At 31.6% G+C, this 15,910-nt stretch overlaps 1 protein-coding gene across 4 annotated transcripts in view; it reads right to left on the bottom strand.

Moving 5' to 3' along the window:
- The window catches only part of SACS (sacsin molecular chaperone), an 85,668-nt gene that overhangs the window by 18,356 nt on the left and 51,402 nt on the right, over nt 1-15,910 (bottom strand). For 3 of the 4 annotated variants that reach the window (XM_031960788.1, XM_031960789.1, XM_031960790.1), the window contains 5 exons: nt 14,683-14,794; nt 9,205-9,351; nt 6,503-7,985; nt 5,875-5,966; nt 1,145-1,171 (listed from right to left, as the gene is read on the bottom strand). In XM_031960788.1, the coding sequence (XP_031816648.1) occupies nt 1,145-1,171; nt 5,875-5,966; nt 6,503-7,985; nt 9,205-9,351; nt 14,683-14,794 (1,861 nt within the window). The remainder of the gene's footprint in view (nt 1-1,144; nt 1,172-5,874; nt 5,967-6,502; nt 7,986-9,204; nt 9,352-14,682; nt 14,795-15,910) is intronic. The other variant, XM_012545191.2, reaches the window with a different exon arrangement.

The following is a 15,910-nucleotide window of genomic DNA, read 5'->3' as shown; positions in this document are numbered from 1 at the left end:
GCAATGGCAGCTTTAATTTAATGTTTTATAGTAGTTCATTATAATGCTTTATAAAGAACAAAGTATTTCACTGTTTCTCACATAAATATAGCAAAAGCTTAATAAGACATCTCATTAATTTTAGGTTGAGTCCTATATTCCTAAAAAGCAAACTAACATTCAGTGATCTCAATGGCTTCAAGGAAAACTCAGAAACAACAAATGCAAATATAACTTAATCTAGGACAATAAGTTACAAAATAATAAAATCAGAGTATAAATGTGGGGCTTTCAATACACTTTAAATGTCACTATTGTTATTGGTCTATAATTCTGTTTAACATAATTGAATTATCACTGATGTTTTTCATTGGTCAAAGTCTTTGGCTATAATTTATAAAATTGCAGTATTTATTCTATTTTCGCTTTTAGTAAAAGTTTGAAAGCAAATTTAATAATATTAGCATTTAAATTATATTAGTCAATAACTAACATGCTAATTCTAAGCTAGTCCTAATACTGGTATTCCCTATTTAATGGAATTAGATACAATCCAATAAAGTCAATTTCTATAAAGCACTAAATCCTAGTTTTTCATTGATTTTCTAATTTTAAAAAAATGGCAATGTGTTCACATAGAAAAAAATTCACAAATTATGGATGAATCAAAAATCTAACACTTTTCCTCTGCAGCAGTATACCAAATACTTAGCATTTTGCTCCTAAGCCATTTTTCTTCTCCATCACCCTAGCTCATAGCATTAAAAAGTTTGTTTGTGGCATTCCCTATTATCACACACATTATTCCAAAGACTTTTTTTTCTCTTAGCTCTGGGTAATTAGAATCAGAACTATCACATCAGGTAATCTTAATACTAACATATAATTTATTTCAGGCTAAATGTATTTTAAATTTAAAGTCAGTGAATTAGTTCCTTTATACATAACCAAATCAGTAATTTGAATTTTTATGCTGTTATGTGGAACAAAGAATACTTAACTTACTATATGCATGTGTCTGTTTTAAAAGCAATACAAATTTTAAAAGTTATCATGTAAAATCTAGCAATAAATTTAATTTTTGACAGTTTCAAGAATGAGGAAATATCCAAAAGCAAACAAACACCAGGCTTCAAATTGCACAATGTTCAATCAATAAGCCTACCTGAATATCCCCAGAGAAGTTGTTGAGCTAGAATATAATCAAATTCATTCTTAGAAAGGATGATTTTCACACAAATATGATTAAAACAAAAATATTTGGATGTTAAAAGATATATGTTATAATTACTGTGTGAAAAGCTTAGATATGATTTTAGAAGTATATCAGTAAGTCACAGAATCTTCAAACTGGAAGTACTTCAGAAAGCAACTAATCTGATGATCTAATTTTACTTATAAGGAAAATAAAAAAGATAGAAAATGGAACCATTTTAATGCAGTTCTATACACTAAATGAATATATTTGTTATCTATTTATCTGGATCATCTGCTAACAAGTTGAATGTTATTAATTGTTCCATGTGTAAACATCAGCAAAGTATACTTCTCATCACAGAAGCAATCTTCAGGAGTTTTTAGTACTATTATACATTAGACTTAAGCATCCTCCTTGTACACTCCTCTCCCTTCCCTCCTCATGATAAGCCAGTTCAGTGTAGAGGTGAACTCTACACTGTCTTCTTTCAATTTTTTTGAGTCTTTATATTATTGAAGATCTTACCCTTTCAAACTCCAACTATGAATTACTCCCATCATACACTATCTTTGCATCCACTGTCTACTTATAATGCTGCTTAACAAAGCTGAATAAAATCATAAAACCACAAATTTATCTTACATAATCTCAACTAGGGTCCTACAACAAGGTAATCATTTTACATCCTACTAATTGATTCACAATCTCACTCTCCAAAGTGGCTTTCCAAACCTCTCCAAATCTCAAAGCTCACTCTACCCCCATCCTCTTAGTTGAGAATTCAGCCATATATTTCACTGGGGTATTCATCAAAATCTCCCTCTTCTCTTCTGTTCCTCATCTCATGTTCCTCAGAAGTCTTCTCCCACTTTTACTGCTATTTGACATGAAGTAGCCCTTCTCTATGCAAAAATTAACCTTTCTAGATGTACAAAAGAACCCTTTCCATCCTGTTTTGTCCACCAGATTTCCCCCTCCACCCTCCCTACTGATTCACTAATTAATCTTCAATCATTACCTGTCTATTAGTTGCTTTCCTACTACTTACAAGCATACTTTTGATTCCCTCATTCTCAAAAAAGTGTCTATAATGTATCCTTCCCCACTAGCTATCACCTTATGTTTCTCCTCCCATTTACGATTGACCTCTTTAAGATCATCTATCTACAACAGCTTTCTTCCTCTCTCCCATCCTTTCTTCTCATGCTATTCTTAACAGGTTCCAGTCTGATTCTAAACTCATTCAACTGAAACTATTCTTTTTAATGTTACTAAGGAATTGTTAACTGGCAAATCTAATGACCTTTTTCTCAATCCTCTTCCTTCTTGATTTCTCTGTAATCTGTCATTGTTATTCACCATCTTCTTGATATTCTCTTCTTTCTAGGTTTTTATGACATTACTCTCTCCTGGGTTCACTTCTTATCTGTATTAGCACTCAATCTCTTTCGCAGTATCCGTATTCCCCAATGCTCAATTATGGACTTTCTTATTTATATGTACTATTTCATTAGGTACTATCATCAGCTTCCAGAATTTCAATTATCATTTTTTTATGTTATCATATGACTCTGACCTCTTTGTACAGCCTTCACTTATCTCTCAGATTCCAGTTTCACATCTCCAATTATCTACTGGACATCTCAAATTAAATGTCCAGAAAGACATCTAAACTCAACAATCTAAAAATGGACTTAGTATCTTTCTACCAAAACAAACCTCTTTTCTCAGCTTCTCCACTACTATAAATAGTACCCCCATTCTAATAATCACCCATACTCACAATCTAAGTGAGCCTTGATTCTTCACTCTCTCTCACCATCCATTATACTGTTGCCAAATCAAATTGATTCTATCTTTATAATATCAAGAATATTGGCATGCTCTTCTAAAACTTTGCAACTACACTGATGTGAACATCTCATATTATGCCTGTACTACAATAATTTTTTGGGTTGATCTTTTTGCCTTATGTCAACCCCATACTAAGAGACCCCAGTGTAGTTCAACCTCTACAAAGGTGTCAAACTGGTTTTCCTAAAGCACAAGTCTGCCATACTACCCCCACTCCAATTCAATAAAGTCGAGTGGCTCCTTATTACCTCAAAGATCAAACATAATTCTTCCATTCATTTTTAAAGCTATTCATAATCTCACTTTCCTACATTTTCAGTCTTCTTACATCTTATTCCCCTCCAAGTATATATTCTGCAATCCGATGATACTAGCAACTTTGTTGTTCATAAACACAACAATCCATCTCCTGACTTCATACATTTTCACTTGGTGTTACTCATGGATGGAAATTTCTCCTCATTTCTACTTCTAACTTCTCTGGCTTCCTTAAGTCTCAGTTTAAGTCTCACCTTCTGCAAAAAGAATTTCCCAGTCTTGATCTTAGTGCCTTCCCTTTGAAACTATTCCCAATTTAACCTTTTACAGCTCTTCTTTATACATAGCTATTTGCATGCTGTTATGTCCATTAAATTATGAGCTCCAATAAGAGAAGAGATTGCATTTTTTTTAACTTTCTATCAGTGTTTAGCATAGTGCCTTGTACAAGATAGGTGAACATAATAAACATTAACATAATAAATGTTAGCTGAATAGTTGACATGACTTACCATTCAGATTCATAAAAAGGAGGGAGGGGAAAGAGTGCATTTATTAAGCGCCTTCTATGTGTTAGGCATTGTGCTAAATATAAATATTATAAATATACATAAATATCATCACATCTGATTTGCATGACAATCTTTTTTTAAATCACTACTTTATGCAGTTGAGGAAACTGTAGAAAATAAAAGTTAAACAACTTCAACAGGATCACACATTCATTGAAGCTTGATATAAAATAAAGTTGTCCTGACTCCAGGAACAGCACTCTATACACTGGGCTTCCCAAGCTTCTTTCCTGTCTATCATGAAACCTAAAAGCACTGCTAACACCTTTGTGAAAAATCATCACATTCTCTACAATCAACGAATAAGGATATATAACCTCTAAATTTAAATTAACTTAAGGACCTTACTTAAGATACTACATCACACATAATAAAGAATAGCAACCATTTTTCATAAAGGCTGATCACGAAGAAACAGAGAGGTCAACCCAATAAAATTATACTATTTTTTTATGATTTTTAAAAGCAGTATATGCTGGTCCTAAAAACTAGAGACAACTAAGGGATATATATCATCCATAAGTCAAATATATATTGTCCCATAATTCTAGAAAATAATCTTTTTCCTGACACTCCTGAAAACTACTTTTCTATGTCTACATTTCCATGGAACTAATAATTTCAAGTAAAATGCTAAAACTGCAGGATAAAATGGTAGTACTCTGGAATTAAGCGTAACACAACAGATATAAAAGCAGAATAAGAATCAGAAAAATACAGTTGTTATCCTGACTCCAGTATTTATACACTTATGACTTATCTCCCTCATCTGAAAAACAAGAATAATCCATTCTGCCTACTTTATCAGGCATCAAATGAGATAATTTATATGAAGCACTTTGGGAGAATTATCATCATTATTATTATTGTTATTATTATTATTATTACTATTAAACATCAAAATACCAGAGATTACCACAGTGTTCATGATGGAAAAACTCTATTATCTCAATTATGAGATACTAAAAATAAATTTTCTTGGGTTTTTGTGTCAGAATGACTAAATAATATCAATTGCTGAACTTAGTACTAACTTTTATCTACCAATTACCAGGCTACTTTACAATATAAAGAAAAAATATGCATAAAAGAAGTTTCAACTTAGAATCATAGAATTCAAGTTAGAAAAGACCTTAAGAAATCCTAGGATCCATATATTTAGAGTTGAAAATGTCTTAAAATCATATAGCTCTATATCCTTATTTTAGAAATGAGAACTCTAATATCTTTGATATAAAGTAGCTTGGCTAAAGATTGCACAGGTTATAAATCACAGAACCAATATATAAATGCAAGTTCTGGCACAAAATCTATTGTTTCTACCATTTCAGAAAATATGTGGTAAAATCAAGATTATCTAGACCACTTATGGGGAAAGTGTGTATTGTGGAAGTCAGAATTATGGAATATTTCACAGGAAATGTAGTCCGAATATTACCAAGAAAGGGATCTAGTAAAACCAATAAGTAATAAATCTAATTATATATATAGACTAATAAGTTGGTCTATAACCATTCATAAATAACATATTTAAAACTATTTGTTCTTATAAAGAAATCAATATTTCCTTTTGAAATTTTTTTATATTGTAAATTTACCTGGCAATTTTTTCTACATAGATATAAATGAAAACTCTACCTCCTGTCCCAATTATTACAATTTCTTAAGAATAGAATATTAAATTGAACTATACTATATGTAATTAAGTAGCAAGCATTTATTGAGCAACTATTATGTGTCAAGAACTGCCCAATATAAAATGTTATACTGTTAATATGAAAATCCTTAAAAAGTTTTGCTAATCTGAAAAAAAATTTCTACTTCAGAATTAGCAGTCATTTATGGAGGAAAAAATCCTCCATAACTGAGAACTTTTTGTTTACTTATTTATTTTTATGGAATGTCTAGTTACTTCTGCAAACTTTTCTTGAAATATAATAATTGTGGAAACTAGAAAAATTACTTATATACTATCCAACCAAGTTTATTTTAAACAGCAGAACACTAGCATACCTCGAGTTTGAGCAGCTTCCTTTAAAGAAGCAAGAATTTGGGGTTTCAAGTCATCTAAAATAATTCTTCCTTCAAGACCTGGGAAAAGGGACCTAAAAAAAGCCAAAGGGAAAAAAGGTAAATTATTATAGCTATCAAAAATCCACAGGATATATAAATCCAATTTCAAAATTTTATGCAAGTTTTTAAAAAAGTTTATTATGGCTACCAAGTATTTTATAAAAATTAATATGTAATAATTAAAACATATCAGTTTTTAGAGTTTCATATTTGCTTTAAAATGTTATAAATAGTATAGACCATGGTCAGCTTAAGAAGATAAATACCTTAAAAGTAAGATGATTAATTTTCCTATTCAAATGATCAAAAATTTCATTTTTAAATTATCAATTTGAATTCAAATGATCAAAACTAAGTAATGATAAAACTTCATACATAAAATTCATATACATATAATTTATACATTGAAAGCTAGTCTCAAAAAGAGAACTGATACCCCTAATTTTAAAACATAAACATATGAATTTCTTTATTTTTACAGTTTCTCTACAAATTATCTCTAAAACTAATAGATGAAAGCAATACAAAAAAAAATGAAGCCAAATTATTGTAGTAGTAGAAATTATACCTTGGATAATCTTCTGAGGTAATATAAATTACATCTTGATCTGATACAGATGAAGAAAAGGGAATAAAATTTCCATTTTGTAAAGGAAGAAGATCTAACCCAAGCAATTCATGATAAGCTGCATCTGAGAGCACAAATTCTAAAAGGTGCAGCTTTTCAGCAGCAGTGCCTGAGTGTCCATGTTTCTTCAGTACTTGTCGTACTAAAGCAGGAGTCACTTTCTTCACAGGTTTAGCACTCGAAGCTGTAAGCTGAACTGCATTAGAAATATTTGTTGGTACTTTGACAATCTGTTTCCCTGAGCTCTGGAGGTAGTTGAGCACAGCTTTCGTGTATTCCAAGCTTTCATCTAGTTCTGAGAAATATGCCTGCTCCAACTTTATCCAGTGATTACTGATTGAATAAATAACTGCATTCTGAAATAGCTCTTTAAAGAGAGGTTCTATAATTGGTTGCCAGTGTACTTTAACTCTGCTCAGTTCAGGCCAAAGCTTATAGATAATCTCAACAGACAAGGGAAAATCTGAGTTTTTTTCCGTCTCCAGCCGTTTTATAGAATCTAAAACCAGAGTAGCATATGCTTTGGGAACAACATTCACAATAAGAAGTTCATTCCACAATGCTGCTGGATCTCGCCACTGATCCAACTCTCTCCACTTTATACTTCTACGGTTGTCAGTGAGACCAAAGAACCCACTAACATGAACTGGGAGACCTGTTTTACTTTCTTCGCCAGGTGGTAAAGGAAGAAAACAAAATGCTTTTCCTGAGAAATCCGCTATAGCTCCTGTTTGTTCTTCACTGCTTGATAAAGACATAGCTATGCCAATGGTTGGGACAAATTTCAAGTCATCAGCCAAACAATCAAGTTCATTGCAAATTCCTCGACCACCCACACTGTTACACACCAGCCAAGATGTTTTTTGTGCATCCTTGGTACTCTCATCTTCCAAAACTATATTTATGTGATATGTTACACATGTAATGCTGTTGCTTGGAACCTTTTTACAATAATTACTTATAGCCGTTCCTAATATTTTGATGGAATTGGGTCGCTCATGTTTCAGGGCTTTATTCTCACTAGCTGTTACCCTAAATATCAGTTTCTCTGTTCCATCAGCTTCTCGAACATGTAAGGAGACATCCTGCACACTTTTCAGAAAGAGAAGCACAGTATCTGCATCTGCTTTGAAGGAGTCGAACAACTCAAGAATCTTTTGCTTGTTGTACAGATTATTACTCAGTTGTGAAGGTTGAAGACGAAGAGGGAAACGAAAAAAAGTTCCAGGAAAGTTGCCATTTAAGAAAGTTTCCTTGGTGCTTCCAAAAACACCAATGAATGGTGCAAACTGGTCTGAAAATTCACTAATTTCTTTACTGTCATCTTTTAGATTCCAACACTGTCCTGATTCATGAGGGCCAAAAAGTGTTTGATGAGGATCTAACATTCCAATCTGGTCACCACTAAAAATACAAGGGACATCTACAAAGAAAAATGTGAAAATATATGAATAATTCTGAAATTTATGTGCATAAAGTGATTGAAATCAATCTCTAATGTAAATTATAAGAAAGTAACAATTACAAAACAATTCTCAGATTTAGCATTCTCCCTCTATCTTTTCTTTCCTTTTCTTTTCTTCTTCCTTTCCTCACTGATTTCCATTTTGAGGCACAATGAATAGACTGTTTTTAAATAAGGCCCTGAAAATCTGAGATACTGAGTCACTGTTTCATAAAATTTCATAAAATGAAATGCAATTCATTTGCTGATCAAACTGTTCAGAACTTTCCTCAAGCACACAGGTCAACCACAAGGAGGTATAATAACCAAGATGAATGCTACCAATTTTGTCTATAAAAACTGAGAAATATATTCTAAATTACTATAGTAGGAAATAAATAGCCAATTTCTTACTGCTGAATAGAACAAGTCTAAATTTCTTAGACCAGCTTTCAGACTCTTCTGATCAATTAATCCCATTCTTATCTCTTTCCAATGTGGAAGATTATATTGTTTACATACATACATACACGTCCTATATACAACACTATGTTCTTTTCCCTTTCTTACAGGGTTCTCTTTGCCCTCTTGGGTTCCCTCTTCTCTGATACAAATCCTCAGAAGCCCCTTATTTAAAACTTTCCATAGACTACAATGATCCTTCATTTAATTCAAAAAATGCACTTTGGTTATTCTTTCTAAGTATTCTATGTATACTCTCAACATATTTGTCAGAAAAAATTATAATGTTAAAAAATTTGGTAGCTACATTCAATACCGATACATTGTACCAGTGGTGTCAAACTCAAATAGAAAAGGATTTCCGAAGGCTGCATATTGACTTAGAAAACCACAAAGTAACATTATCTATGTTGTGTTATATTTTTATTTATTTTGTTAAAATATTTCCCATTTACATTTTATTCTGGTTTGGTAATTTGGTTCCAGGTGACTATGTTTGATGTATATGCATTATTCCAAAACTGCATCTTTAAACCTAATTCATAGCTATGGGCTAAAAACTTCACCAACTTCATGAAAGATAGCAAATATGACATCAAGTGGGTAATAACTTTTTGAATGCAATCCAAAGGTGATTATTGTGGCCTAAATTGAATAATTGTAAAATCAGAATATAAAGTTTAGCATTTAGGCTAAAATAATCTTTAATAAGAGACTCATGAAGTCAAATCCATACCTGTTATATGATAGACTGAATTAAAACCAATTCCAAATCTTCCAACTTTTAGTGGATCATCCTTTTTTCTGCTCCTTGCTATTTCCTGAATGCCATGCCAATCTTCAGGAGTAAAAACTGCATTGTTGTATACATAAAGTGCAGAACCTATAAATGAAAGGTATACATTATAAGGAGAATATTCAAAAGAAAATAAAATTCAGATTATTTGGTTCTATTAGAGTAAAATTGAGGTCCTTGGCAGTCGCCCTTATGGTGAGATGATATAAAAGAGATTTCATTTTGATTGCTTTTCTGATAAAATAAAAAACTATTATTTTTATCATAGAAAGATAATAGTAACAAATTGAGAAAAGAAAGTATTTAGATGTCAAAAAATTAAATAACTAAAAAGTAGATTATAAGCATACCTTGTTTTATGTATTAAATACTTTCTTAAAATTATAATTAAATAATTTTTGTAAATTATTTTGACTGCATTAGAGGAGCTCATGAATTGAACAGGGCCTAAAATGAATACACAATTTTTAGCAATTTGCAAAATCACCCCAATTCAGCTTGATTTTTATATCACATGTAATAAAAAAAAATTGGTATTTTAAAAAACATACTAGAACTTATGCATCAAAATTAAGGCAATTTCATTCCAAACAGTCACTGTAGAAAGCCTTTTGTTTCCAAAAATTTTTGATTGCTTAAAATTTTGGGGGGTATTTCCAATACCTGTGAGACCTATTCATGCATGTGTTCTGTTCTATTGCATTATATAAGTTTCTTAAAAACAAGAGTTGTTTGGTTTTAATCTATATATCTAAAGTACTTAATACAATTCATTCCTTAAGCAAAGTAAGTATCTAATATGTCAGATTTTTAAATTGGAATTTCTTTGAAACTGCCTTCACTTTTCCAAATTTTTTAAGATATAACATGTGACAATTTTTTTTTATCTTGAGGACAAATTACTTCTCTTAAAAATATATTCAAGAGGGAAATTTATCCAAGTTAGGAGGGGAAATCAACTGAATATTAAAGAATTTTCTTATTTAGCTAATGATATGGGCCAGGATTAATCAGGCTCGTCTCGTTGTACACATTAAAAATTGGAATGAAATGAGATACTCATAGAACTTCTATCGCTTAAGAAAAGTTAAGTTTACTTGCCCAAAGCAAGGACAAGATACTTAGCAAGTATATGGCATTGATTCAGTTAGGTATCCCTCTATGGTGATACTGTTGGTCTACCAGTCAGAAACCTGAGAGAAGTGCAATTGACTCCTTGTACAGCTTATTGTTGTTGTTTTGCATTTAGGCCACCAGAAAATTAAGTCAACCTCCCAAGCTTTAGTCTCATGCGCCAATTAAGTCTCAAAGACAGTTTCAATTTGTTTTAAAGAAAAACTAATCTAGCCTATATGGCAGATATTACTTCTTTCACAGCTCACAAACAAGATCCAAAGACAAATGGAAAAAAAAAAGTTCCAGAAACTGAATTACAGAAGCTTCATTAAAATCAGTATATAATCTTTAAGGGTGACAACTTTGAAAGAAGACAGATAATACTCATTTTAACTAACAAATCTCAGGACATTTTTATTTTTTAAGTTTTATCAACTTACAGTCACATCTCTGAGTTTAAATTTGATGCAGTATTTTATTTTTATTTCCCTAGATAATATGGCACACACACACACACACAAAAAAAAATTAAACTTTTGCTGAGGCAATTGGGGTTAAGTGACTTGCCCAGGGTCACACAGCTAAGAAGTGTTAAATGTCTGAGACCAAATTTAAACTCAAGTCCTCCTGACTTCAGGGCTGGTGCTCTATCTACTGTGCTCCCTAGATGCCACCCCCCCCAAAATAAACTGAGAAAGAAATAGTAATTTTCTTCTAAGACCATTTTAACAGCATTTTTAAATATCAAAAGCTGAGAAGTAATAATATCAACAAATTTCTAGACTCATAAAAATGCAGTCACAAAAATTATAGCTGAAAGGAATCCAGAGGTCATCTGAACCAAACTAACCATTTCAGAAATAAGGAACTAAGCCTCATCAATTGGGATGACTGACCCACAACACACTATCTGCTAGAGCTCAGCATAAACTAAAGCTCCAGGCCTATTATACCATGTTAGTTTTTGATTTCCTCCACAATCTATTTGCAAAAACCCATATGGAAAAAAAGATTAAACTTGCTCATAGAAGTATTATAAGCTTAAAAGACATGTCTAAACAAGTATGAATTTATAATTTTTTATAGAAACAAGAGCTCATGAAGAATTTATAAGATCTTCTAGTCCAACCCATTTCATCTTCACAAATGACGAAACTGAGGTTTTTAAACTTCAATTTACCACTCCTTTCTAAAGATATTCTCTAACCTTATTCTCTTTTTTGGTAAGAACATTTTCTCTATTCACTATTGCAAGTACAACCAGATATTAGAAAAATTATGCTTAATTTAATCAATTAATTAATTGAATCATTAATTTAATTTAATTTATTTGATTTAATAATCTAGTAATCTAGATTGTTGGCCTTCCTTTGGCGTTATCACTCAGGTATTTCCCACAAGCAGTAATAACAAGTTTATAACACAAGTAAAAGAAATTACCCCTTTGACTTACGAGAAACTATACCCTAATAAGAAACTTTCATTCAAGTAATCTTAACTAAGCATATACTATGTATACTGTGCTAGGTCAATGTGTAATATAAAGATATAGGAAGCAAAGCCTACTACCCTCAAGTAAATTAAAATTTAATGAGAGGTAATTTCAGATTGGTTAATATGAGAGGAAAAGATGATTGATGTTGAAGGAGATATAAGGAAGAGAGGAGGAAAATTTGGAATATAAAATCTTACAAAAAATGAATGCTGAAAACTATATTTGTATTTTAAAAATGAAATACTACTAAGAAAAAATAAGAGAGGTAAGACATATACACATTACAATACAATTATAAAAACATGATGACTATGGGGTACCACTACTGAGACAAATCATCAGCACCAAACAGAATACATCAAGACATCTGGAATATACAGCTAAAAGATAAATAATGATTTAGTAATATAGGCTTTCTTTTCTAAGTAATGAAAATGTTTCTTTAGTCTTACAATTTTCCATTTTTGTGAATTATTGGGTTTTTTTTCAATTTCTATTCTTTGTGATATCATTTCCTCCATTTCTAGAACATTTCATTGGCATATGATAAAAACTGGAGAGAATACATGAAATTGAGCCTCTCCTGTCTGAGACAGGAGTTGAATCCAGGTCATTGACTCTAAAGCCTGTCATATTACACTGCTTCTCAAATGTAACATTTTAACTAATACAGTTATGCTTGAAGACCAAAAAAATAGCTAAAAAGGGAAGGGGAGAATCACATAGGACCATAGATTTAGAGCTCAAAGGAACCATATGAACTATTCAGTCCAATCCCTCCCCCCCAATTTTACATATAAGGAAACAGAATCTAGAATAGGTTAAGGAACTTCCTAAGGTCACACAAGAGACAAGAGTTAAATTCAAGTCTTTCTAATTCAAGCCCAGTACTCTATTCACTATGCCATATGTAGTGATACACATCTAGATATACCATAATTATATCAGAAGCCTTAATGTACCAGAAAATGTATTTATAACATATAATATAAATATCTATCATATCATTAATTTAAGGTTAACTATAATATTTAACATTTAATAATAATTTTGTGTCTTAATAGGCATTTTGAAAAGTGTTTATAAAAATTTTTGAGGTCGGCAAAAATCTTTTAACACACTTGTCCACAAAAGTGTGAACTAATTCCTTCTTTATTCTTTGAAAAATTTCCCTGACATTGATGCATTGTTGGTGGAGTTGTGAACGGGTCCAACCATTTTGGAGAGTAGTTTGGAACTATGCTCAAAAAGTTATCAAACTGTGCATACCCTTTGATCCAGCAGTGTTATTACTGGGATTATATCCCAAAGAGATTATAAAGAAGGGAAAGGGACCTGTACGTGCACGAATGTTTGTGGCAGCCCTTTTTGTAGTGGCTAGAAACTGGAAACTGAATGGATGTCCATCAGTTGGAGAATGGCTGAATAAATTGTGGTATATGAAAATTATGGAATATTACTGTTCTGTAAGAAATGACCAACAGGATGATTTCAGAAAGGCCTGGAGAGACTTACACGAACTGATGCTGAGTGAAATGAGCAGGACCAGGAGATCATTATATACTTCAACAACAATACTAGATGATGACCAGTTCTGATGGATCAGGCCATCCTCAGCAACGAGATCAACCAAATCATTTCTAATGGAGCCAGTAATGAACTGAACTAGCTATACCCAGAAAAAGAACTCTGGGAGATGACTAAAAACCATTACATTGAATTCCCAATCCCTATATTTATGCACACCTGCATTTTTGATTTCCTTCACAAGCTAATTGTACAATAATTCAGAGTCTGATTCTTTTTGTACAGCAAAATAATGTTTTGGTCATGTATACTTATTGTGTATCTAAGTTATATTTTAATTTAACATCTACTGGTCATCCTGCCATCTAGGGGAGGGGGTGGGGGGGGTAAGAGGTGAAAAATTGGAACAAGAGGTTTGTCAATCGTTAATGCTGTAAAGTTACCCATGTATAAATCCTGTAAATAAAAGGCTATTAAATAAAAAAAAAAAAAATTTCCCTGATGTAACCAGAAGCATTTAAAATCTTTCCACTGAGCAGAATTCAAAATTGACGTCTCAAAAAAAAAAAACTGCTATTTAGATATGTAAGGAAAACCCTGTTATTTAGATACATAAGGACTTCAAAGTCTAAGGACTAACTGTAATGTTTGAAGAGGAGAAATTTCATTAATCAGGACTTCCTTTTAACTTTTATATTCTTATCACCCTCCCTACCTATATAGGTCTCAACCAAAAAATATTAAACATTATAGAAGAATTGAAGAGCATTAAAAAGTAGCCAGAAGTACATATATAGACTTGGGGAGAAAGATATGACCATATTCCTTTGTGTTGTTTATATTAAGAAATATTTATGAGAGCACAATATAAAGCTGAGCTTCAAGACTTTTTTAAAATATCATCCAGTGAAAGCACTTCTTTAACATTTGGCAGCAGAGTTAGATATTAATTATAGTTATTCGGTTTGATCATGTATACTTATTGTGTATCTAATTTATATTTTAATATATTTAACATCTACTGGTCATCTTGCCATCTGGGAGAGGGGGTGGGGGAAAGAGGAGAAAAATTGGAACAAGAGGTTTGGCAATTGTCAGTGCTGTAAAGTTACTCATACATATAACCTGTAAATAAAAGGCTATTAAATAAAAAAAAGAAAAAAATTATAGTTATTATATATTGCTGAGTGGAGAAATTAAATAGTTTTAATTACAAGAGTGTTAATTTTAAGTTAGTGTTAATTATAAAACAAAATTTGGCCCTTGCAAACTATACTTACCCTGATATTGCTCCATATCTTTTGACCAGAGTGTCTCCTTTCCATATTGAGTTTCATCGTATAAAAATTTAACTTCTGTGGCCCCAGCATCTTCTGCATTCTGAATTAATTCCTAACCATAAAAATATACCCAAAATTAACTTTATTTCACAAATAGACTTTTGATGTCCATCTTGCAATATACTACTTTTTCAAAGCCAATATTCAATTAATTATTGATCAGCTAATTTAGGCATTGTTCTGTCCATACTACTAAATGCCATCCACCACAATTTTAACACCTCTGAAATGCCTTCCAACTTAAGATCTATAAGTCTATCATCCTATAAACTCTAGACAAGTAAGAAGACATTAAGAAATATCCTAAACTAGCCTAAGTAATTTTAAGTCATTATGCCAAATAAACTACATGCCAAAGTATTGAATGAAATGGCAGAAGCCACTGGTGACCCACTAACAATACACTTTGTCCTCATTTTCCCAAAATGTAAAGGAACAATCTTCAAACTATAAGCCATTTATTGTGATTTCAATCCCTAAAAAAATATTATTAAGAAATAGTTTATAAGGCAGTTAGAAGGGCAAAAGGTGAACCTCAGTAGCCAACCTGGCTTCATCCTAAACAACTCAATACCAGATTAACATTTTCTTATTTGACATGGTGATTGGATCAAGAGAATTCTATAGCTGTGATATAATTGGATTCATCAAAGTATCTGACAAAGTCACTTATACTATCCTTATGGACAAGATGGAAAGAAGTAGGCTAGGTGAGAAAACAGTTACTTTTAAAACCACTTGAATGACCCCACACAAAGAATGAATCGGTGAATCAAAGCTAATTTGGCAGATTTAGAGATGAAGTGCCCCAGAAAGCTGTCCTAACCCTAATACTGTTCAACATTTTTGACTACTACTTGGATAAAAACAAAGAAAAACAAATTTATCACATCTAAAATTGACATAAAAATGATAAGGAGAGCTAACATGTTTGATAACAGGCTCAGAAAAATCTTAACATGTTGGAAAAATGAGTTGAATATAATGAGAAAAATTAATAGAAACAAGTAAAGTCTTGTACTCTGACTTTAAAAAATAAAAAAAAAGAAGTTTGGGGGAGAATAAACTAAGTAATAGTATTATTTTAAAAATCTGGAAGTTTAGTATACTGCAAATGAGTCAAGAGTATTAAATGACAAACAAAAAAAGCTGTGTGACATTAACCTTC

This window comes from Sarcophilus harrisii, chromosome 3 (assembly GCF_902635505.1).
Source record: "Sarcophilus harrisii chromosome 3, mSarHar1.11, whole genome shotgun sequence".
NCBI lineage: Eukaryota > Metazoa > Chordata > Mammalia > Dasyuromorphia > Dasyuridae > Sarcophilus > Sarcophilus harrisii.
Note: the sequence above shows the minus strand (reverse complement) of the source record. Positions and strands in the feature narration are given on the sequence as shown.